The 25,862-nt window shown below is 30.9% G+C and overlaps 1 protein-coding gene and 1 non-coding gene across 3 annotated transcripts; one reads left to right on the forward strand and one right to left on the reverse strand.

The window, feature by feature from the left end:
• Window positions 1-1,483: 1,483 nt before the first annotated feature.
• Window positions 1,484-1,555, forward strand: TRNAQ-CUG (transfer RNA glutamine (anticodon CUG)). Its single transcript has one exon. It is a non-coding gene; the product is annotated as a tRNA-Gln (tRNA).
• Window positions 1,556-1,849: 294 nt separating this feature from the next.
• Window positions 1,850-7,788, reverse strand: LOC7461221 (probable LRR receptor-like serine/threonine-protein kinase At2g16250). Of its 2 annotated transcripts, none has more exons than XM_024599789.2 (4): window positions 5,052-7,788; window positions 4,676-4,804; window positions 3,697-3,710; window positions 1,850-2,822 (listed from the first exon to the last, which is right to left on the reverse strand). In XM_024599789.2, the coding sequence occupies exons 1-4, from the start codon at window positions 7,010-7,012 to the stop codon at window positions 2,215-2,217; spliced, it is 2,712 nt and encodes a 903-aa protein (XP_024455557.1). In that variant the 5' UTR covers window positions 7,013-7,788; the 3' UTR covers window positions 1,850-2,214. The 2 variants fall into 2 exon arrangements, with proteins under 2 accessions (XP_024455557.1, XP_002306108.2); XM_002306072.4 differs by having other exon boundaries at window positions 3,688-3,710; window positions 5,052-7,780.
• Between the last annotated feature and the right edge of the window lie 18,074 nt (window positions 7,789-25,862).

Raw genomic sequence — 25,862 nt, forward strand, 5'->3', positions numbered from 1 at the left:
TAGTGCAGATTTGAGAGAAAAACTGAGTGTAAGAGTGAAACACTGGGTTTTGTGGGATTGTACTGGGTTGAGTTGAGTGTTTGTATCATTCCTTCAATAATATACAATCTGTTGCCTCCGTGGACGTACCCGGTTTTGGGGAACCACGTAAATCTGCTTGTTTGTGTTTTATTTGTGTTTGCTTTCGGTCCAGTATGCACAACAACAATAAATATATTCACCCCTCCACCAAGATGACTCCTTTTGAAGTTGTTTATGGAATTCCACCACCAGACCTGCTGGCTTATGTACCAGGCACTTCCCGCGTCCAAGCTGTAGATAAGTACCTACGTGATCGTGATGCAATTCTACGAGAGTTGCACCACAACCTTATACTAGCTCAAAATCGCATGAAATGTCAAGCAGAGTCAGCAGACCACCACCGACGTGAGATCTCTTACGTGTATCTAAGACTACAATCCTACAGGAAAACTTCTGTAGCTTTTCAGTCCTCCATGAAGCTCGCCCCTTTTTTTTGGTCCCTATAAAATCATTGAGAAAATCGATTATGTGGCTTGTATATTGGCTTTGCCCCCTGGTTCACAAATTCACGATGTATTTCATGTCAGCTTGTTGAAGAAGCAGATGGGGGGGGGGGGGGCAGTCCCTCCATCATCGTTCTAACACCCCCTGTCTCTGATACTTCAATATTCATCCTTTCCATAACATGAGGATATCTTAGATCGACGTGTGATTCGCAAGGGAAATTATCGTTCTATCGTCCCAAGTCTGGAGTTCTGGTTAAGTGGATAGAGGTATCATCAGAAGATGCAACTTGGGAGAATAAGTGGCGTTTCAATAAAAGCTATCCAGATTTCTTGTGAACAAGGATTCTTAAGCAGAAGGGATGATATGGCCATTTTAAAATGATTTATTTTTTAATATATTAAAATAATATTATTTATTTGTCCCATTAATTCATCAAAACAATTTAAAAATTTTAAAATAAAAAAATTTCAAAAACATAATTTTATCTCAAAAAGAAACACTACCTAATAGGGGTGTTCAAAAAAACCAAGTAACCGAAAAAACTGAGAAAACCGATGGAAAATTAACCGAGAAAACCGAACCGAGATGAAAAACCGATTAAATCGATTACTAAAACCAGAAATCTTTTCAGTTCGGTTTGATTTCGGTTTTACTACCAAAACCGGTGAACCGAACCGGCCACCCATAAAAATAAAGTTAGAAACAAGTAAATGACCTAGTATAAATAGTACAGTAAACCTAAACCTAAATGACATTACAAACTTACTGTTGTGGTGGTGGTGGTGGAGCTGGAGGAGCTTTGAGGAGTTTGGTGGTGGTGGAGGGAGGAGGAGAAGTGGAGAATGGTGGTGGATTTGCGGTTTCTGTGGTACTGGAAATGGAGGGGGGGGGGGTTACGTATAGAATGCCTGGACATTCAAATAATAACATATTAATTGAAAACACTATAACAAATGGTCCCGTGGTCTAGTGGTGAGGACATTGGACTCTGAATCCAGTAACCCGAGTTCAAATCTCGGCGGGACCTCCTTTTTATTTTTTTTAAATCAATTTTGATAAAGGCACTGTTTACTTTTAATTACATTACCGTGTCTGCTTCTTCCACCTGATTGTAGGTGACCCATCCGTGTCCAAAATGTGCATTCCACCGATAATACATCGCCGCTGGAGCCATCTAACTGGATTGTTGAACCAATCTTGGGACTGCGAACAATGGTTCATGGTACATCGTCCCAGTCTTTTCTTTTTGAAAAGGGGAAGATTTTGAATGATGAAATTCTTGACAATTACACTTGCATTGCACCAAAAAACGAAGCCGCCATGAACAAAGATCAATTAAGGATAAAAATGGGAGCTTGTTGTAGCTACAAACAAGCTGTCAAAACATAAAATGACCATAATAATCCCCACAAGCAACCCCTTGCCTCCTGACTCTTCTCAAATCTTGTCTATCCAATTAATCATGATGTAACCATTGCTGCTCCACAACAAAACTTTGGATAATCGTTTCCTGTTGAAGTAGATATGCACCTTCAACACCCCAAATATACCAAAAGGGCTTGAGACCTCAATCAACTCAAAAAAACCAGAGACAGCGCACTGGGGGCACCGACTAGCAGGCATTCAAATGGGAAGGCTGCTGTATTATTGACAAAGAATTAAGAAAAATAAACATATGTGCTAATTTTAATTCTGTCTCTCTACATCTTGTTCATCAGATGGTTCAGGGAAAATCTCTCTAGAATGCCGTCTCATTGAAGATGAATGGTTGCCGCTGCCATTTTGGCCACTACCCTGTGAATTTGAAGTTCCTGACCGTTTAAAACTACTTCCTCCTTCTGGCCTGGCACTAGAGGTTGCTGGAATGACTGCTACATCAGATGAGCTGTGACGCCAACTCCCAAATAGAGAAGCATTCCAAGATCTAGAAGATGTTGTTCTAAGCCTTGCGGAACCAGAATTTTCTTCCCTCACTACCTTCAAAGGATTTTCCAAAGCCTTAAGGATGTATCTCATAATGGGGCGCCTTGAAGGCTTTGGATTGAGGCAAGACCTCGCAACAATGGCCATCGCCCAAACTTCCTCCAACAGATCCTCGTCGATGATCAGAGATGGATCCACAATTTTGATTAGAAGTTCCTTGTCGTAGATGCTAATGTACGGTAGAATCTGTTCTGAAAATTCCTTAAGCTGGGCATCACTAGATGCACTAATGCCCAGCTTTCCAGTAACCAACTCAAGTAGTACCTTCCCAAAGCAATAAACATCGTAGGCACACGTGGCTGTCAATGAACCTGGCCATATTCAAGAAAAGATTAACTTCAGAAACATTAGTGAACTTTTAATTATATAACATCATAGTTAGTCAGAATCAAATGAGGAAAACTCATTCCTCCATGCAAGGATCATGTATCAAAAAAATTGACTGTTTGGTGACATTACGACTCTCAAAAGGAACTAAGTTCAGATTTGGTAATGAGAAGACATGCATAACAATTTTCCTTAAATTATGCTTTCTTTAGCACCAAACAGTTCAGAATGCTAATATGAACAGCAATTCTGCATGAGCACAACTGGGTAAAGTACAACACGGCAGGTTATATTATCCCTTTTTCCAAGGCAGGAAACCTGTTTACTCTGGTTAACAATTTTTATTTTTTTTTTTTTTTTTGGAAAAGCAGGGTATCCTAGACCAGCTTTTGTGCACCAAACTAAGTCCCTGCGGCCCGGAACCAGCCTCACACAGGGTGTTTTTCACCCTGCGGCCTGTGGCCCCAAGAATTTTGTTGGCAAGAGGATTCGAACTTGAGACCTAAAGAGAGCAAACACCCCTGGTTAACAACAAACCACATCAATAACTGAAGTACTGTTTTACGATGATAAACAACCCATCTCATAGTTCAATATGGTTAAAAAGGTCTGGATTGGAAATTTTATTGTCTTAAGAATGGATTTGATATTTCATGCTATTTAATCCTCAACCTGAGTTTTTTAATAATCATATGCTGTATAACATCATAAGTTCATAACAAGCTTTTTAAGTGGTGTGTGCATGACAAACTCTACAACGTATGGCTACTCCTAGCTAGATGAATTAATATGGAGAAGCCAAGTAACAAAACCAAATTGGTGATGTTTTACAGCTAAATCTTTACGTACCAGAAGTACCTTGTTCCAATGACCTGCAAATGATAAAGAAACACTGAAATCACTACCTTGATTATGCTAAAAAACACAAGCATACAATATACTCCTTACAATATATTGATGCAGCAAGTAGATATTACCAGGTATAGTCTAACCACAAATAGCAAAAGAAATAGCAACTGAAAATTATACGCTGGTAGTGCATCACCGTGAATTTCAAAGGCATTACATCATGCATAATCTAGCTCATGCTTTTCATTCATAATATACCAAGACAGTAGTTAAACCATAAAATTATGTCTAAGATCACAAGTATCTTTAACTACAATATGCTAGTGTTTTGACACTCTTCTTCTCAACTACACAATGTGAAGGCAAAGAAACAACTCAGATGTCTGCTGCTGAAATTTGAAATCTCCTGGTCTACAAAATCAAGAGCTACCCCAAAGGACAGAAAAGTTGATAAGATGAAATTTCCAAGTTTTCAGAAGACTACATCATAACTATGGAACATCTTATAGTTCAACATACCCAAAATTAAAGAGGATGCTACAGAAAACCCTAGCAGCACAGTTTCTGAAACTTTTCCATAAAAAAGGAAAAGATCAACAAAATCACCCACTTGATGTTGGTGGCAAGAAAATTTATTACATAAATAGTCACCATTTTCTGCCCACATATCTAATAACAATGAGAACCAAAGGAGGTTCATATCGGCAGATTACTAACAGAACTGCAGCGGTCAACAACTTCTGATGGAATGTCCCACTAAAAGCAACACCGTTGAAAAATAAATATGAGAAGTAATTTAACATGGCCAGTTATGGCCATAAGCTAGGTGGGAAAGAAAAAAACACAGAACCTTTCACCATCACAGATCACAAAATGAGGCAACTAATCTCATTGCAAACAACATGTCATGCAGATAAGCAAAATGTTTACATGTTATATGCAAGTGAAGATAGCAAATAGACTAGACAACTTATAATACAGCACTTACTGAGGCAATCGCAGCAACCTGGAAATCCTGCTTTGATGGGTATCTCCTTCTTGTGTACAGACTTCACTCAGGCTCCCTAACCGCACTTCAAATTTATCATCAAGGAGTATACTGCTTGCTTGAACATCTCTTCAAGAAACCAAAAGAAAAATAGCTCATGACATTCATTTAATAGAATTTTAGATGTGCTACAATTTGTCCATGTTTTATTTTAGTTAAAAAGACTATATCAGGCACGTAACTAGGCATCTTCCTACATAATGCATGGAAACTTACTCACTGGAACGATAAGTTAAGTGATCTTACAGTTATTGTCAACAAAAAAGAAATCACAAAAAGAGAACAAAGCATAACAAGAAGCGAGTCTTTAGAGTACCTGTGCACAATGGGCGGCATGCATTCATGATGCAGATAAGATAGACTTTCAGCTGCTCCTATCGCAATTTTCAGTCTTGTTATCCAATCTAACGACTTCAAACCATCATCTTCTGAATCAGTTTTCCTGAACAAGGAACTTGACAAGTCTCCATTTGGAATATGTTTGTAAATCAGGAACTTCTCATTTTCTTTCTCCAAGCAGTGTCCCAAAAGGGGAACCAGTCTGGAATGTGAAACCTTACTATAAAAATCCAATTCCAATAAGTACGCTTCCTTCCTATGAGATTGCAAATCGATCTTTTTTATGACCACAGGAATCCCACTTTCCAGGATTCCCTTGTAGAGATCCCCTGAATGGCCATGTTTGATTAGGTTTACATCTCTAAAGTCACCAGTTGCTAGGAGAAGCTGCTGATATGTGAATGTGTCCCCTAAACTTGAAAAGTCAATTGATACTCCAGGAGGTGGTGGACTGCTCCCAGAAGGAACTGGAGTTACTGGACCGACCCCAACCCCTCCTTGGGTCATAGTGCCCCTCTTACGGATGCAAAAGAGTAGCAGTACCAGCAATATCACCAAAAGTAGAATGAGCCCAACTCCTCCCAAAACACTTGCCCATATAATGACCTTTTTGTTGTTCTTCCCTGTGTTTTCCCCAGCAGGAGGTTGCGTGGAGTTCGGGAGTCCGAAATTATCAAAAGTCAGGCCCTTTTCAGTATAGAAAGATGTACAATCAAGCAAACTCCTCTGATTTGACGAGTTTTGGAGACAATTGCTAACAAGAGAAGCATTGTCACTCACATAATCTGGAACTGTGCCTTCGAAATAATTGCCAGACAGGTCAACAACAAGGAACCTTCTTAGCGTAGGTGTAAGACCTCCATAAAACAAATTCTCAGATATATTCAACTCTGCAGAACTGGCATTGGCATTCAAGCTACCATTTGGCAGAATACCAGTGAAATTGTTGCCGGAGATATCAAGCAAGCGCAATTGAGGTATTGACCACAGCAAATCAGGGACCGAACCACTAAAACCATTGCGCTTCAAAACTACAGTCTGCAACTGACTTGGAACAGGAAATAAATTCACTGGCAAAAATCCACCAAGCAAATTGTTCCCAATCAGCATTCTCTGCAAATTCCTCAAGCCTCTCAATTCAGCAGGCAATGACCCAGACAGCGAATTAAAGCTCAGATCAAAGTCAGCCAAGTTACTAAGATCACCGAGCTGAGGAGGTATCGAAGACGACAAGTTGTTGCTCGAAAGATTCAAATACTGGAGCTTCGAAAGCATCCCAATGCCAAGTGGAATTGAACCGAATAAGAAATTCTTAGAAATATCAAGTCTTGTCAAATTCTGAAGCGAACCAAATGACACAGGAATAGATCCAGTAAACTTGTTTGCAGAAAGATCAAGTACTGAAAGCCCCACCAACAGTCCCAAACTTGACGGAATCATACCCGTGAAGTTATTATCATGCAAATAAAGACCAGTTAAACTGGTCAAATTCCCCAAACTCTCTGGAATGGCATTACTTATCAAGCAAGAAGAAAGATCAAGAACTTGAAGGGAAACAAGCCTTTGACCAAACCAATCAGGAATTGAACCAGGAAGATAAAAACCAGAAGCATTAAAAGATTTAAGTCTTGTTAAATTAACAAGAGAATCAACGCTAAATTGTGGGTTTTGAGAACCAAGTCTAGTCCTTCTAAACCCTGAAATGTTAATTTCACTGACACTACCATTCTCACATTTGATGCCATTCCAAACTGAACAAGGGTCTGCCTTTCTTGGCCAGTCCTTGCTTCTTAACCCCAAAGAAGATCTTAGTTCAAGTAAAGCTGCTCTCTCTATGGGTGAATTAAGCCTCTCTTGTTGTTGTTGCTCAAATGTAGACTCAAAAAACAGCACCAAAAGCAAAAACTTTAGTGCTAATACAATCTTTTGATCCACCATGGCTTATGGGGATTGAATTTCCAATACAAATACTCTCTTCTTCATATCAAAGATTGAAACTTTACATGTAATAAGCATAAATTAGTACAAACAAAAATGTGGGTTTTTTATGTTTTTTCTTTTTCTTGGCTTTCTCTCACCATAAGTTTGTTTCATTCTAGCTTTTTCTCTCACAAAAAAGAAACATAAAAGAGACTAAACTGGAGAGACAGACTCTTACCTCAATCACAAGGTTTTGATTCAATCTTCTTCAAAATTTCTTGGTAACCAATCTGAATCACACTATCTCTCTACCTACTCCCTCTTTCCCTTTCTAAATTCCAGTTTCTTTAGTTGACATTTGACAGGAGAAACAAAAGATTTTTTTCTTAAAAAAAAACAGCAATCATGTAGATATAATATTTGTTTAAAAAATAATTAGAAAGTTAAAAATGGCTGGTCAAGGATACTGTGTGTGGACTACCACACACTCTCTCTCTCTTAAAACTCCTTTAAAAGGAAATTAAAAAAAAAAGATGGCTCAAAAAGGGCTTTCGGGTATTGAGTTTTTAAGCTTTGACAATTCATAAAGCAAAAGATTGATAGTGGCTTAAGCTTGCAAGAAGAGGCATGAACCAGGGCTGAGCTCGTGGGTCAGGAATAACGGACCGGTGGTTCAGGGAAACTGGTCCGTTGGTGCTGAGGTTGTGTTGGTTTGGTACCTCCGGCACTCATGCACTTGCCAGCTAAGTTCAGAACTGCTGCTCCTGGCACTTCCTTCTATTATTTATAGTTTATACTACAAAGTACAAACACACTAATACCCTAACGTGTATCCCCCTCTCTCTCTCTACAAGTATGTATGAAGTGATTTTTATTTTATTTTTTCGTGTGTGGATGTCTTTTAATTTAAGGGAGGAAATAAAGGATGAATTTATGTCACCCAACTGTTCGAGGAAGGTTTACTTCGGAGACTTGCTAAGGTTGGGGGCTCGAAAGTTGGGGGGACCTGTGACATTTAAACCAAATATGTTTTTCCAAGATAGAAACAAGAGTTTACGGGCTAAGTAATGCTAATTCGATAAAAAAAGTTTTTCAAGCTTATTTTTTTAAAAAAAATACAATAATTTATTAGATTTATTCAATGTACGCAATTTTCGTGATAAGACGATCATCGGACTTTAAATGTTTATTCACATAGCAAAATGATTGCTTTTCAAAGCATTAGAGTTCAAACACAAGGGAAGTATTATTTCATGAAGAAAAAAAATATAATCCGTCCAATCGTGCGAGTATTTTGAGTTCCATGAACCCAATAGCTTATCGTTGAAGAAAAAAAAATCATGAATTCTCCATCTGGGATACAAAGTAGCTTGTCAGGAAAATGAAAATGAAAGGGGTGGTGACCTGCTGGTTCTATTGTGGTGGTGGTTAAAATTAAAAATAATAATAATAATAAAAGAATGCTGACCAAGATGGACATCATCACACATAGGCAAACAATTTGATCTCGACGTCTCGCAATAAAAGTCTCTAATTTTAAAGAAGACTTTTGCTTTTTAGCTTGTTAATGTAAAGGGATTTGTTAGGTTTTAAGCAGTAATGTGCCCTTTATTTTTATTTTTATTTTTATTTTTGTTTTTGTTTTTGTTTTTGTTTTAAAGTATATTTATTTAAGAAATGCATCACATGCTTTTGCCCTTTTGCTTGTTAGCATATCATATGTTAATATATGACATGTTAATAGAAATAAACAAAATTCTATTTCTTAATTCAAGATCATTAGCATTTTTTATGGGAAATAGGATTTTCAAAAAAAAATAAATAAATAAACAAGCTATGGATAAATCCAAACGAAACGATTTTTTTAAGCCCAAGCGATCTTTTTGTAAGTGTCTGCCCCCGATTGGATCGGGAAAGCGAATTAATTATAGAAACATGAGTTTAATTAGTTGATTTATTAGTGAACAAGGAAAAAAATCGATTAATTAGTGAAGAGATTCATTAGGTTTTACATAGCAATGTGCCCTTTCGTTTTTGTTTTTATTTTTATTTTAAAGTATGTTTGTTTAAGAGATATACTGAGCGTCACAATTCACATGCAAACACATTTATTTATCTACATTTTAGGTGTTTAACCCTTTTTTTTAGTTTCTTTTCAATTCGATGAGATGAATAGTTTAAGCAGTAGATGCATTGGCACGATAGTTGCGAAAGGGAGGTTAGCAGATGTAGCAGCAATTGTTGCCAAAAAGTAGGTGGCCTGAGTAAACCCACAGTTGAAAGATGTGCTGTGCAGTAGGATTTCCATATGCACTCGTGCTTACACTGCTGGCAATTATTGTTTGAGCTGGCTTTATAATTTTTGGTAAATTTATTTTTTTTCTCAGTCACTTGCTTAATCTTAATCCTTCAAAATAAATAAAGGTTCTAGACTTCTTTTATTATTATTATTATTATTAATGTGAGTGTCTGGGCCAGCTTACGTACATCTCGACTAATTCCACGGGCCCTGAAATTAACGATCATGTAAGTCGCTAGCCCATAATAATTAACAATGTGTCATACATTCTCACAGTAATGTTTAGTTACTGTTTTACAACAGAAGATACAAAGACAAACAAAATTAGTTTAGTTTTGAAAAAAACAGAGAGAAAACATAAAATAAATATTTTTAAGGTAATTTTGAAATAAATTTTTACTACTCTTCCTTCTTGGTTTTTCTCAATCCATTTTTCTTCGTGAGACTCTTATACGAAGTTATTAAAACATACTATTTTGGAGGCAATTTCTCTTGCTTAACCAAGTCAATCTTCTCATGGCTTCTGTTGCAGCAAATAAAGCTTAGCGAATATTCTCGTACTTGCTTCCTTAGTGAAGAAGAGCTTTCTTTCCTTCCTTCCTTCTTTCTTTTTGTCCTATCATGAATGGGCAGTTGCGTTATGTTGTTACGAAAAATAATGGCCTTCCTGCTGATTCTACATGGAAGAGTAGAATTTCCTTTGTTCTTCTTTAAACCCATTGTTGGTTTTTCTTACAATCTTGAAGGTTACTATAAAAATAGAAAAAAAAGGTTGAGAAATTATGGACTAGATCTATTTTGAAGGGTTTAAATTAGCCAAACACAGTATATTATGTTTTAAGAGGGTACGTGAGAGATCTCAATTCATTTTTTTCAGTTTTCTTTTGATGGACTTTGCTAATAAATTTTTATATCAAAATTGAATTTTGAACAACTAAAAGGACCGATCACATATAAAACTAAAAAAAATAAGGGATGAAAATAAAATTTTTATATGAACTTCAAAGCCACTATCTATTTTACCTGTCATTTTCAATTTGATCCTCTTGGTTTAAATCCAACCCTTCCTTCCAAAAAAATTATGCAACGGGGTGTAAATTTGGGTTTAAAATGGCTAAATTGTGCTAAAAAAAAGTTTGAGGATCATATTAAAAATTTTATTTACTACAATCCATGGTAATATGTGAAAGGGTGAATAGTATTTGCATCTATATTATGATGAACAGTATTTGCATCTACATTGTTTTTCTCACTTGGCTTAGTTTCTATTAATATGTGAACAAAAGCAAGGAACGTAATATGCCAATAGGCCAATAAGAAGTTTTTATTTTTTATATGTCCTATTAGAAGTTTCACTTTTGCCCTGAATTTCTTTTGAGAAATTCAAAAAAAAAATATTTGTTTGACTCACGTTTCTTTACAGGTTAAATATTTATTTTTTCAAAACAAAATATAGGCTTTTCAAACACATTTTCTTAAAAAACAAATTATAATTATAATTGAAAAGTCTATACATGCATTTAATTAAATAAATCAAAAACCACATGTGTCAATAAATAAAAAAAAAGTGTTAATGTTTTTATTCGACTCAGCTCATTGTGGGTCGAATAATTTTTTTCTAATGCAAAACAATGAATGTGTAAGTGTTATTAACATATTTTTTGACATCGAGTAAAAAATATAATTGTGAATAAAAATAATTGATGCTTACATATAATAAAATAAAATGAATATCATATACGTTAATAAAGACGTATAAGATCTCAAATTAATTTTTAACATGGTAGAAAAATGGGACAATGTTACAATTGCTACAATGAAACACAATTTACTTTTAGTTTTGTATAATAATTTTTTAAAAAAAAAGTGTAAAGGAAAAATTACAAAAGAATAAAGAAAAGAACAAAAAAAATGGTATAAATAGGTTTAATGTAGAGTGATAAATATTTCAAGTGTAAAGAATAAAAAATAATATATTTTTTCCAAAAAAAAAAGTGTAAATAAAAAAAAAAACTAAAAAAATATTACAAATAGATGAAGATAAGAAAAAAAAAAGGTTATAAATAAGCCAAGTGTAGAGTGATAAATATGTCAAGTATAAAAAAAAAAAAAGAAACAAAATCTAAAATTTTTTCTAAAAAACCAAAAATTATAGATTTGTTACTGCTATAGTAAAAACAAAATAGAAAAAAAAATCAATTATGTCATTTCTACAATGAAATTGGGTTTCCTTTTAGTATATGTACTTTCTACAAATAATATCTTTTTTCCAGGAAAAAATGTAAAGAAAAAAAGATAAAACTAAAAAAATATTACACAAGAATTAAGATAAGAAAAAAATGATAATAAATAGGTCAAATATAAAATAATAAATATACCAAGTATAAATAAAAATAAAATCTAAGAAATTTGTTTTCTAAAAAAAAAAATTACAGATTTGCCACCATTATAGTATCCACTACAACAAAAAAAAATGGGATAAAAAATCTATTATGCCATTTCTTTAGTGAATCTAAAAACAAATAAAGAATTACAGATTTTCCACTACTACAATAAAAAAAAATGAAAAACAATTCAATTATGTCATTTTTACAGTGAAAAAGGTTTTCTTTTTAGGCTCTATTTGTTTGCTGGAAAGTAGTTTTCTTTTGCAAAGTGAATTCCGGGAAAGTGAATTATTTTTTTATATTTGGTAGTGTAATAGAAAATAAATTGGAAAATATTTTCTAGTGTTTAGTTATGTCATGAAAAATGAGCTGGAAAATAACTTATTAATGTTATATTTTTTTCAATTTTATTAAAATAATGAGGAACAAATCTTACAAATTAAAAAGTTGAATGAGAATGAAATTGAAAAAAAATATAATTTCATAAATTATCTCAAATAAAATAAATAATAATCAAAATAATAGAGATCAAATCTAAAAAATAAAAAAATTAAAAGATGAAGAAATTAAAATAATAATAATTAACATTTCATAAATTATTTCAAATAAAATACGTAATAATCAAAAGAATAAGAACCAAATTTGATAGATAAAAAATTTCAATTAAAAAATAATAAGCGAAAAGCAAATAACAATTATAAAAATGAGGACCAAAGTTAATATAAAAATTAAATTCTAAGGGATAAAATTGAAAAATAAATATTCAAAACAAAATATATATAGCAATCAAAAATTTAAGGACCAAATTTGATATAATCAGCAAATAATATGACATTTCTAAATTTTTCACAACTTCCGGAAAGTGTTTTCCGCCCAAAAAAAAAGGAAAATACTTTCCTGAAAACCAAGCAAAAATTTCCGTTGACCGGAAAGTGTTTTCCGTTGATCAACTTTTCTAATGGCAAACAAATACATGAAAGTTTGGAAAGTGGTTTCCCGGAACCACTTTCCGGAAAACAAACACAGCCTTAGTATATGTACAAGATTTTTTTTCCGATGCTACGCCATGGATCAAGTTATATTTATTTTAACATAAAAAAAGATGTATAAGCAATGATAACCCAAGTTAACTAAATTTAACTTAACAAAGACATTGTATACGAGATCAAGATACCTCGTAAAATGAAAAATAAAAAAATCACAAAACTCAAAGTCTAATAACGTTATCTCAAAGGATAAAATTGAAAAAAAAATCATTTTCAAAAAAGAAACGCCAATGAAAAAACTCGAATAAACATTGACTCACTCTACTAATTCGTCATCCATGACATGAGATTGAGATTAAAAAAAATTAAATGTCCTGGAAAAAAAGATTGAATTTAAATAAATAAAATAAACATTGAGAAAAAACCTAAGCCACCCCGAGTTAATTTCATTGACTCGCGACCCGAGATATGGAGGAAAAAAATCAAGAAAATGATATAAAAAAAAGCAATTAAAAGAATGATGATCAAAATTAGATAATAATAAATAAAATATTGAGGGACTAAATTGAAAAAAACAAATTAAAAAATAATAAAATAAGGAATGAAAAAAATAAGGATCAAAATATGATTAAAAAAATGAAATAAAATGTTGAGAGAAACAATTACAAGAAAAATCAAGAAAATAATAATAAAATAACAATAAAAAGAATAAGGACTATTAAAGAAATAAATGATAAGGGATGAAATTGAAAAAAAATTATTAATAAAAAAGGGTAAAATACACCAAAAAAAAAGCAATAAAAAAATAAGGACCAAATTGGATAAAAAAAATCTAAATGAAATAAAATGCCTAGGGACTAAATTGGAAAAAGAAACTTTAAAAAACATTAAAATCAAAAAAAAATTTAAAAAAAAAACAAGGGCCAAAATTGATAGAAATTAAATCTAAAGGACACAATTAATTTTTGAAAATGATGGCATGAATTTCTAGGGTAGGAGAGAGAAAAGAGATAGGAAAATAAAAATTAGTCATCAAAGCTGAACAACACCTCCGCCACGAACATGTATAATACTAGCACAAAGAGAACGATGCGTCACTCCAAACGCTGCCATGAACGATTGATTTTGGTAACTAGACGGCCCCGCATGCACCGCCTGAATAGCACAGGGGCTGCCACTCATTAATGCATGCAATTTTTCTAATAATATTTAATTTTGTAAAAGTACCAAAGCAACCCTAGGTTAACCCAAAAAAAAAAAAAAACATAAGTGAAAGATGAAAACTCCCTTGAAACCATGCTTATATTCTGTTTTTTAAGGGCAATTCCATAACTTAAATGTTCATGAAAATTAGAAAGATGAAAAAACCTTCTTGTGCAAGTTTAATGTTTTTTTTTCCTTTAAGAGCATCAATGTAATTCAACCATGCAAATAATATTAAAAAGACAAAAAAATTCCTGGGATCACAGGCTTGGATTTTTTTGCTTTTAAGGGCAACAAAAACATTTTATTATGCTAAAAAAATATGTATGAACTAATTTATCCTCAATTAATGTTGTGGTGTCCAATATATCCTATTGAAAAGATGATTTTACCCTGATTGCAAGCTTTGTATCATTTTATTGTTCTAATATACAGTAAAATGTGTGTTTTACCGATGAATTTTAATTTTTTTTGTAATAATAATTACCAGCAAAAATTTCCTTTCTCGGCTTAACCAACACAAAGAATTTGTCATTAAAGTTTTTCCACAACATTCCATTATTTTCTACTTGCAGATATTTATCTTTGCTTTATTAATATACTAGACATAAAAATACTCAAATGTTATGAAGGGATTAATTCATGTTCCACTTTGATTATATATGATCACTTTATACATACACAATTTCCCTGTGAACTATAGAAAGCACGATTTTCCAACTTTATTCTCACGTTCTGCCAATATTAAAAAATTAAATGAAGTTTTCCTGCGCATATTTCACACAATGAATTCCAAAATGTCATGAAAAATCCATAACAATTTTAACCTTATTTGAATTGTTGAATTTTCTGATGTATATACTCTTCTGGTTTCCGACGTGTGGAATTTTATACGTTGCTTGTCGTTTAATACGTTCCTTGCCATCTGAAGTCTTCTCAACACTTTGATTTTATTTTTTATTTTATTTTGCATTTAACACTTTAAATTGTCAAATGTAGCAAATGGATTTGTGAGGAAAACTTTGCAACGGGGGAGGGAGTTGAACAAGAGGGAGACAAAAAAAGAGGAGGCCACCCAAGTTGTCTAGAACGCGTCTTGTCACGCTCAAAAAACGAAAAATTCAATGTACGATATATGAAGACTATCGTTTTATATTAATACATTCAAATTATAAAAAATTATTTTAAAAAAAAAGGCCTAAAGTATACCACTTAACTATCCTTTTTTTAATTATGTTTGGATTTATTTTAAATATATATTTTGTAAAATAATGTTAAATTCATATTTTTTATATAATTTTAATGTACTAATATAAAAAATTTATATTAATATATTTTTAAACAAATAATATTTTTAAAAATTATTATACATCAAAATACTAAACACATATCCAGTAGTTTTATATATATATTTTTGATTTTAAGATATTTTCACACTCATTTATATGATGGATAAAATTAAATATTTTTTTTGAGCAATTTTAAGATAGTACAGAATTTAAATGATAGTTTTAAAATTTGAAAAAGGGAACAAACCTTTTTAAGTCAACTTATTAGAATTAAAACTACATGATTAATTAGTAATTTAGTATTGTAGATTCTAGTATTATTTCCTGATGTCCCATATTAATCCAATTGGCCATTCGGCAGACAGAAGAGGGAACCTTTTCTTTTTTTTGTTTTCCTATTCTTTTCTTTTCAGGCAAAGAGGAATAGTGTAGAGCCAAATGCGGGAATATTGTAGAGTTCAAGAGGTATGCGATCGAAATCGTGTTCCCACTAATTTTAATTATTATTATTTTGTTAAATTTTTTTTTATATTTTCAGATCATTTTGATTGTTTTAATATGCTAATCTTAAAAATAATTTTTTAAAAATAAAAAAATATATCATTTTTAATGTACAACAATCCACATAAATGCTTTAATATGCTCCTGACCCATTCCATTCCCAAATTAGTTTCCAACTTGGCTTATACAGTATTTTTAGTTCAATGTCTCCATTTAAGTAACATAAGCAGACTGAATAAAAAATATATCATTGGAAGAATTGCATCAGAAATATGAATCATGTTCCCTTATATTAGTTGAAGAAGAAAGGTAGCTAGCCATAACCATTTACACCCGCATTTGAATTAAATGACCAAACTCTCCCCGCCTCCTTTGATTATTAATAGATACCATCTCGGTAACAATCGCATTTAATATCTTCTTTGGTATCTCTTGCAAAACATGCATGGTTTATTAAAAGCCCTAATCCTTCCAGCAGTTATCCTTTCAAAATCGAATATTAGGAATAACTTGAGGTGCTCGGTAATAAACTAATAATCCTACGAAGCAACAGAGGTGTCAAAAATACTTCCCAAGATTTCCAAACCCACTTATTCCAAGAGTATTTTTCCTTTTTGTTGGGATTGTGGATATCTTGTCATACAATACAGTAGTCATGCCCTATTTAGAGCAGCAACAGCATGAAAATAAAAGCCTGTAAGAGTAATGTTGAAGAAATTCCAAATGGAAGTATTAATGTTGCCACCTGTTTCCTCTGTTCAGCGATTTAATTAGATCTCCTCCCTTGAACATGCTCAGAAGGTTGAGATGATACAGCAGTAGTGTAAAAGGGGAGCCAATTTCAGAGGGGAAGAGGAAGTGACAAGACACAGAAACCCATAAGATCTACTGCATTTGGAACCCATCTTTGCAGATTAAAGTTCAAAAGGTCCATACCAAGAATAACGTAGCCTCCTGCATTAAGTCATGGCGATAACCAAGAACTCAGGCAAGCGAGAAGGAATGGTTTAACTTTAGAACATGGAAAAATTACAAGTTCAATACTATGTTTACATAAATTATGTTTTTCTAGTTTTCGTGGACTCCAAGGTGCAAACCCTCTTCTTAAGAAAATTTGTTTTTTATGAATTAATTTTAAAATTAACATGGCCTGACACAACTAGCTGTAGATCTTGAAGAAGTAGTACATGTAACTCAAAGGAACTTACAGATATCTCAGTAACTGTAAATAAGCATCGCAGCTTCTGAGCATGAAACTCTTTCAAATCAACAAGCCAGTCAGTCAACCACGACTTGGTCCTAAGGTTCACCTGACCACTTGCATTGTGTCCCTCATTGTCGGCTGTCATGTCCTTGTCTAAAATAATTTCCCTTTCTCCAGTGATTTTCTTTATAAAAAAAAATTCCATGGTTTTTTTTATTTCAAAAATATTTTTAAAAAATATTAATTTTTTTTTTATATTTTCAGAGGTTGATGTACTGATATTAAAAATATTTTTTAAAAAATATATATATTATTTTAATACATTTACAACAAAAAAAAACTTTTAAAATCAACCATTAACATAATACCAATCAATCGGATTTTTAAGGTATGTTTGAGATAGATATATAGTTAAGTTTTTTTGTAGGATAAAAAAAACAACAAAAATTATATATTTTTTTACTTGAATGGAGCGTGATTTATACTTTAAATAGATTGCACCTAAAAAAAAGTTAATCACATTTCACCGTATCTCTATTCCCACGCACTAAAAAGACCGTTTGGGAACGCAGTTGAAACCGTATTCTCTTAAATTTCAAAAAAAAAATTAATAATTTTTTTTAATATTTTCAGATCGTTTTAATGTGTTGATCTCAAAAATAATTTTTAAAAAATAAAAAAAAATATTATTTTAATATATTTCTAAATAAAATCACTTTGAATCGCAACCACCATCACAATCTCAAATAAACATTAAACAATACCATGTTTTTTGTGGTTTGTTTTAAAACGAAAAGAAAAGTTAACAAATCATGTGAGTGTTTGATTTTACATTACAATATGTTTTTTAAAATTATTTTTTTAAAAAAATATTAAATTAAAATTTTTAAAAAAATTAATAATTTTGATTTACTGATGTTAAAAATTAAAATATATATATATATTTAAAATATTTTCAATAAAAAAAAAGATATTTTTAAAAATACCATGTACAACAACTATACACGCATAACACGGATACTTTCAATTTCCTCCCTTGAAAGGAACCACAGTAACCAAACTTTCGTCTTCCTGTGTCAGCCAAGTAAAGCAAACATTTAATTATCACACAAGGAACTTTAGTAGATCCCCAGAACCTTCCATAAAGATCACACTTGCAGGTCAAGCTACCATTAATCGCTGAAATCTTTTCAACTGTTCTATTTGATGGAGGCCTCCTGACCGTTCAATTACTTGCCCCTTGAGCACTCACAGGCAAGTAGTTTCAAGCAGCCCAGCCCCGGTATTTGTTTAATGCTCTTAGGCCGTGGACTTGAGATCAGTGGTCTTTTTTTAATAACAAAAGTAAAGAAAAAAAAAAAAGAGGGTATTTTGTTGATTAGGATATGATTCCAGGCAGCGAATGATACTTTGGCAATCTTTTATTTTAATATATATTTCATGATTTCTGACTCGATCAAGCGAGACCCACGTAAAACTAGATGCATCTTTTATTTTATTTTATTTTATTTTAGGTTTGATCCACATTAACACGTCATCATTGAATATTTCAATAATACCTTTTTGCATCTGATAAAAGGTGGTGGTCTTTCGGCATTTCTCTCTAGTTCTTGAAAGATCTTAAATTAATCACAGATGCTAGTTTTTAGTGATTTGCAGTTTTGCACCCAATCAACATGTGTGCCCGCCTGCGTGTGACATCAGCGGGGGAAGGGGCTGCCCGAGTCCCGACAGATAATTAATTTTTATTATTATCAGGTAAAAATTAGGCCCATGCTTCCCTTCTTATCTTTTCAGCAATTTTTTTCTTCCAAAATTGTCACTGTCCTTGGCTCCTTGTTATCGTCGAGAGAATTATCGATGCTCTCGTTTATTCTTTTATAACAAATATGCTAAAAGTGAAGGTGATCTCCCTGTAATAGACATACTTAATTATTCACTACAACAGTAGAGTGATGTTTATGTTCTTGGCTAAAAAAGAAATTGATTGGATTTGAATCGGCGTGTTTTAGTATTTTTACACGATATATTAGTTATTATTAACTTGTTTTACAGTTATTTTATTTATTTAATATTTTGATGAGCACAAAAATAACCAAAATATTACCGGGAGTAAAAAAAATCAATTGTTTCGGGTAGAGATATTTAGGTATTTTTGTTTTTTAATACATAGTACAATTATACATGTACTCTTATATCTAAGAAATTTAATTCATTGGGATCGGGAGTATTAGGTTCCTTTTGTCTTGGTTCTTTGTTAATTGTTGGTTTGGTTGAGGATGATGATATAATTTAACATTAAAATATTATGTTTTTATTCAGAAAAAGATAATGGTGCGTGGGAGCCTTCGTGTATGTTAGGCGGCGCATGCGGAGATTTCCGGTGGTAAAATTTAGGTTTTCACCGTATCATTTTATTCCTCGTCATCTTCTCTTCCATAATAAGTGACACACATAGTCAAAATATAATTGATTTATCGTCCGTAACCCTTTCTCTTTTTTTTCCCATTTGTTTCTCTCACTTACCCCTGAAAAGTACTACAGTCCTAAATTTTATTAGTATTTAGAATTTAGTCCTTTTAGTTTTGATTTTAGTATTTTTGTTATTTTCCTTTTCGTTAAAGATTTATTTATTTTTAATCTAACCATTGGTTTCTAATTTGTATATACAATATGTTTCGATTCGGTTCTTCTGCTTTTAATTTTTAATTTTTTACTTTATCCTTTTGTCAAAGTTTTTATTGCTTTTAATTATATCATTCAGATCAAGTTTATGATTTTTTTTTTCAATTACAATAATAATAATTTCAATTTGGTTCCTCTTCTTTTGATTTCTTGATCATTTTGTCAAGGTTTTTATAGTTTTTAATTCTATCATTTGAATCAAGTTCAAGGTTTTTATTTTTTCTAATATTAATAATAGTAGTAGTAGTTTATTATGATGGTGATAATAGTTGTAATTTTGATAATGATAATAATAGTAATGATAATGATAATTGTGATAGTAATAGTAATAGTAATAATAATTAAAAAAAATACTAGTAATAATAGTGATGATAATAATGATAGTAGAAGTAATAATAGTTTGTTATGATAATAATGGTAGTGGTAATAGTAATGATAATGGTAGCAATAATAATAAAAAAAATATATGGATAAGATATTAGTGATTATGGTATTAGTTGTCATAACCTATTTATGGGTTATTCTCTAAATTTATTTTTTTCTTTTCAAAATAAAAAATAAATAATAATAGCAAGAGAACCGGCAATGTGGCAAAAGCTAGCCGAAGAAGATCTCAGGTACATACAGAAAAATTGGGCTAAAATAATGAACAAATTTGGAGCATAATAATATCTCATTGTAGTCAAAACTGAAGAGACAATGCAAATTCAATGTCAATTTAAATAATCATTGGACGAATTTGTATAAAAATTAAATCCAATAATATAATTAGATTTTTAACAGGTCAATTTGATTTAATCATGGGTCAAATTAAAAGTTTAATTATGTTTAAGAATTAATTTGGGTCTAATTAAAGAATTTAATTAGATGTGAGGACTTAATTATACTTTAAATAGGTCAAATTAATTTTGTTAGAAACTTAATTGGTGAAAAATTAAGTTTGAGAGCTCAATTTGAGCTTAATTGAGAAGATTAGAATTTTAGAGAACCAAATTTAATTTTTACAAAGTCAATTGGCTCAAATCATGGGTGAAATCATAACAGAATCAAAGTTTTAGAGTCAATTAAGGGCTAAATTGAAGAAACTCGCAGCTAAGAATCATTTTGAAAAAGGCGTCAAACTCTAGGGATCCAATTGATTGAAATCAGGAGTGAAAATTGAAGAAAATTGAAAGTTTAATAGTCAATCAAGGGTCAATCTGCATAAATCTAAAACCAATGACTAATATGAAAAGGGCGCTAGAATTCAGGGTTGATATTGAAGTTCAACATGTACAAAATTGTATAAAATTAGAAGTTTAAGGTCATTTAGGGGTGCGATGGAAAGAAATTAAAAGTCGAATGACCAAATTAAACTTTGGCTAAATCCCTGAATTAAAACTTTAAAATCCAAAACGAGGCCGTTTTATTTAAATAAAATTGGGCATTTTGACCAAAACAACACTGTTTTTTACCCAAACAGTAAAAAAATGGACTCAACAATGCGTCATTTGGTTACTGTTCACTGTCTTCTTCCTTTTTAGCCTGAAAAGACTGCTCATGGGACTACCTTTTCAGAGCAGTTAATGCTTCATCTCTCAAGTCTCAACCAAACTAGACAAAATATATTTGTGGCCCCCTCGCATGTTTTTCCAACAATTTTGTATAATATCGGGTTATAGACTTACACTATAAGATACAGACCTAGTATTAAAAATACATGGTTTCCTCTAATACTTCAAAAACAATAAAAATAAAAATTAATTTGAAAAAACAAAAAAATATATTTTTATTATTTAAATTTTAGTCCTTATTTTTTAAAAAAAAATTCTTGGTCCTTTTAAGAATTTTTTACTTGTTTTCAATTTAGTCTTTCAATTACAATTTCTCATATATTATTTCTTCTGATTCAGTCCTTGTTTTTTGGATTTTTAATTTATTTCCTTTTCTACTTTCTTAAAGTCTTATTGGCTTTTAATTTCATTTTACAATCAAAGTTCATGGTGTAATATTGTGTTAATTTGGTCTTCATTCTTTTTTTTTTTTTGTTAAAGTTATTTTTCTCTTCGATTTAACTCTAAGTTGCCCTTTAATTTATTTTTTGTTTTAATTTTCATCATCATTATTTTAATTATACTTTTTTTTGTTTTGGATATTTTTATATAATTGATTTTTTTTTCTAAATTTAATCTTTCAGCATTTCATTTGTTGAAGATTGAGCTTCATTGTTTTTCCATTCATAATGTTTCCAGTCTAATGACTCAGATAACGAGTTTTGAAAGTTAACGCGAGTTGATATTTATTTTTTTATTATTTTTTTTAATTTCATTGTTCAATATTATTTTTTTAAAAAAATTTGGGTCTATAACACAAATCGTTTGTTTTGTTTTTTTATTCTTGAAACATACTTGTGGCACCTAGATTATCATTGTCTTTTTCTTCTTCTTTTTTTAATTCTGCTTTTGTTTTTTTTAATGTCTTTTATTTTTTAAATAATTTTATTAATTTATGCTTCAATTAATTTTCATTCTCTATGATTTTTTATTTTGTTTATTTAACTTTTTTACTAAAAGAGGTTTTTTCTTAGTTATTTTATATCTGTTTAATTTTTTAATATATTATTGTGATTCATCTATAAATATTTCATTATGTTTTATTAAGATTGAATTTATTTTTTAAAATAAAACATATTTATTTTTAGATCATATTTCTAACGTGTGCAGTTTTGCATAATATTTTTCTCCTTTTGTTTTATTTAATTAATTTTTTGTTTGTGTCTGTTTCTATTATCATTTGATTGAATAAAAAATTTATTTTGATAAACAAATTTGATAAACACAACTGAGTAAATATTTCATGTTGCGAGTCAAATATCTTGATCTACATCTGTCTCTCAATTTTTTTAGTTTTGTTTTTAGTTATCGTTAATGAATTTTTTTTCATGTATTTACACATATAGTTCTTGATTTATTTAATAAGATGTCTTTTTTATTTACATTTATAATTTTTTATTTAAAAAAACATGTCAATAAAATTTATATATATGATTTTTTATTGAAAAAAAATATAGCTCTCGTAGTAGTGTTGGCTAGGTAACTAGTTAGGTATTAGTCTAAAAGACATGAGTTTTTCACTGTGCAAGGCTCCACTGGTCATCCTACCACATATTAATGTTGATGGGCTATACAATTTTTTTTGTTTTTCAAATTTGGTCTTCAATTACTTTTTGACGATTTAATTCTAATTAAAGACCAATTGATTTTGATTTTTTTATGAAAATGTGAGATTAAAAGATGAGGGAACAAAATGAAAAGGAAGCCAAACATGGGTGACATGTCGTAAGTTTCATAAATGATGCACTTTGGTCCCTCAACTTTAAAAATCATGCAAATTATACAATTTAAGTACCTTAATATTTTTTTTCAATTCAATTTTGGTACAAAAGTTTATTTTTGTTATTTTTTAGTTCCTGATTGACAGAGAAGAGAGATAGGTCATTGAATTCCAGTGGTAGAGAGAGAAAAATATTGTTGACACCGATTTAGGTCATCAAAATAAACAATATTTATGTGAAATGGTTTCATTTGATGAGGAGGTTCATATTACGTGTTTTTTTACTTTTAAAATTTGTGAAAAGATAGATTTGAGCGAAGGTTGATTTCAGTTTTTTGTGCCCATAAATAAATTTATCACGATTCCTACGATGTTTTATAGGTGTTTTAGGTAAAAAAAAAATGAGTTGAAAACAAGTTTTTAGATAAAAGAAACTCGAGCCCTGATTTTCCAGCCACCATAATGGCTGAAATCTAGGCAAATTAGATGCGTCATCTGATTTGTTTTTCAAAATAATTTGGGGTGGACAATTGCAAACAAAAAAAAAATTAAGAGCCCAAGCAGGCTCGCATGTGATTCCTGACAAAACAGGTCAGGTGGGGTGGTCTGGCTTAATAGGCCTAGTAATGCCTGATCTTTGCTCTTTTTTTCTATTTTTTTAAATTAATAATTTTTTATGGATTTTTCTATTTTTTTAAATTTATATTTAAATTACTACCCCTTCTCTCTTTCATTTTGTTTAAAGAGTCTCTTTAAATGACGATTATTTTTTTAGTTATGCATTTAAATTTAAAGAGTTTTTTTGATTCATCTATAATTTTTTTTTTATCATTAGTATGGATGAATTTTATTTTTTAAAATAAAATAAAAATTATTTTCATATAATATTTCTAATATGTGCAACGTTGCATGATGTTTATTTCCTCTTTTATTTTATACGATCAATTTAATTTATGTCTTTATTTTTATTATTGTTTGCTTAAATAAAAAAATCTATCAAGTATAACCAGATAAATATCTCATCTTTCGAGATTACATATCTTGATTCACACCTGTCTTTCAATTTTTTAAGTTTTATTTTTAAATATCATTTATAATTTTTTATTTATTTATTCATACACATAATTCTTGATTTATTTAATTAAATGTATACATACAAGATTTTATTTGAAATGAAATTTTTTAAAATAAAAAATACATTGAAAAAACCTCTATATATAATATTTTTCTAAAAAATAAAAATATTTAACCAATTACAAAGCGGGGCTCACAAAACTAATTTTTTTAACTAGAAAAGGAAAGTCATGTCTTGTAAGGGCATAAAGGTAAACTAGGCCTAACTTTTTTTAACGTGAAACTCGTGGCAAGTAACTTGACAGTTTATGCACTTCCTACCTGTGGTGTATAAATTATAATATCAATCAATATAAATATATTCAGTGTAAAATAATTATTTTAATGATTTTAAATTTTTAAACATGATTTTAAGATATAATTTATATTATTTTTAATATATTTTTTAAGTGAAAATTTTTTGAACTCGAAACTTATAAAAATTCACATTACTTTATGTTTTATTTTGATCAAATAAATAAAGATGATGAGATTTAAATTTATGACCACTTGATTATTAAAACTCTGATATTATATTAAAATTTTAAATTAATTTAATAATTTAAATTTTTAAATAAACTCTTAATATATATTTTATATTATTTTCTAAGATTAAAATAAAAAACTATAATTACTGATTGTCTTTTTCGCTACGAAGTTGCTGAGAAAGCATGATCATGGACAACAATACGCGTTCTTTAACTTTTGTAACCATGCGTTTGATAATATAAAGTTAAAATGATTAAAAACATATTTTAAAAATTGTGAAGTGAAAATAACTTGTCTGGGTTGTGGGTGGGAAGGGAATCTGAGAGGAAGTAAAGCAAGGACAAAATTTATGCAGTCACACTCATCTCCTTCCTTTTGTGGTGAGAAAAGGAATTGAAAGACGAAGACTAGTTCTCCTGTCTTCTTCCTCCTAAAATTTAAAAATCAAAGATTGTTGTTTTTGACGAGGTAAGCTATTTCCTCTCCCCTCTGTTCTGGACCTTCTTTCAGCCCACATATCCATCTCTGTAGGGTCTATGGTGGTTCGTTAGACAGGCTAAGCCGTGGGTTTAGTAAGGTCAACGTATTTAAAACTGCACCTAATCCTTTACAGAAATATTTATGTGAAAATTGGGTGCCGAGCTATGCCCCGAGGGTGGGGAGCATGGATTCTCAATTTTCTTTTATTTATGTAAAATAAAAACCATGTTATTTTGAATAAAAATTAAAAAAACAGATATTGAAATTGACCCAATAGAATCTTATCTAGATTTAACCTAATCAATATCAAAAATAATTTATAAATAATATAGTTTAAGCTAAATTCTATACCAGTAAGTTATCAAGTTCGATTCAACTTTCAACAAATTAGCTATTTATTTGTCTATATATATATATATATATTATATAGTTTTAGAGTGGAAGAAAACAACATTTTTCACAATGACGTCCTACAAAATGGCTTGCAAGGCAAACTTATAATCATGTCATCCAACTAAACCCGAACTAAAAAATTAAAAAAAGAAGAAGAAGAAAGGTGATGGGGTTGAACGTCTCTAGCAGTTGCTAATTTCGTTGACAGTGAAAGAAGAAAACGGCGACACGCCACCACTTTGGTGTGGACATTGAACAACGCAAAACAAATACTTGAATCTGTGTTGTCATCACAACTGGTCAAGGCACTTCATAGTTTTTTTTTTTTGTTTTTGTGCAAAATGTTCACTCTCAGCCGATGCAGGTTCCAGCAGCAATCATAAATTTAACAAGTTGGACTTTGGATCTCAACGTCGACAGGCACGCCGCTCCTAAATCTACCTAAAATGACTGCGAGAGTGTAGACAATTAAAACAATTATAAAACTTGGAATCTTAAACCAGCACTCGATAAATTGTTTTCTCCAT

The sequence above is a fragment of the Populus trichocarpa genome, chromosome 4, assembly GCF_000002775.5.
Source record: "Populus trichocarpa isolate Nisqually-1 chromosome 4, P.trichocarpa_v4.1, whole genome shotgun sequence".
Lineage (NCBI taxonomy): Eukaryota > Viridiplantae > Streptophyta > Magnoliopsida > Malpighiales > Salicaceae > Populus > Populus trichocarpa.

Coding starts and splice junctions, on each gene's coding strand:
- LOC7461221 (XM_002306072.4), bottom strand. CDS start 7,012: ATGGTGGATCAAAAGATTGTATTAGCACTAAAGTTTTTGCTTTTGGTG. Junction 4,805..5,051: donor ATGCCGCCCATTGTGCACAG/GTACTCTAAAGA, acceptor GGTTTCTTGAAG/AGATGTTCAAGCAAGCAGTA. Junction 2,823..3,687: donor ATTGGAACAAGGTACTTCTG/GTACGTAAAGAT, acceptor GAATATGGCCAG/GTTCATTGACAGCCACGTGT.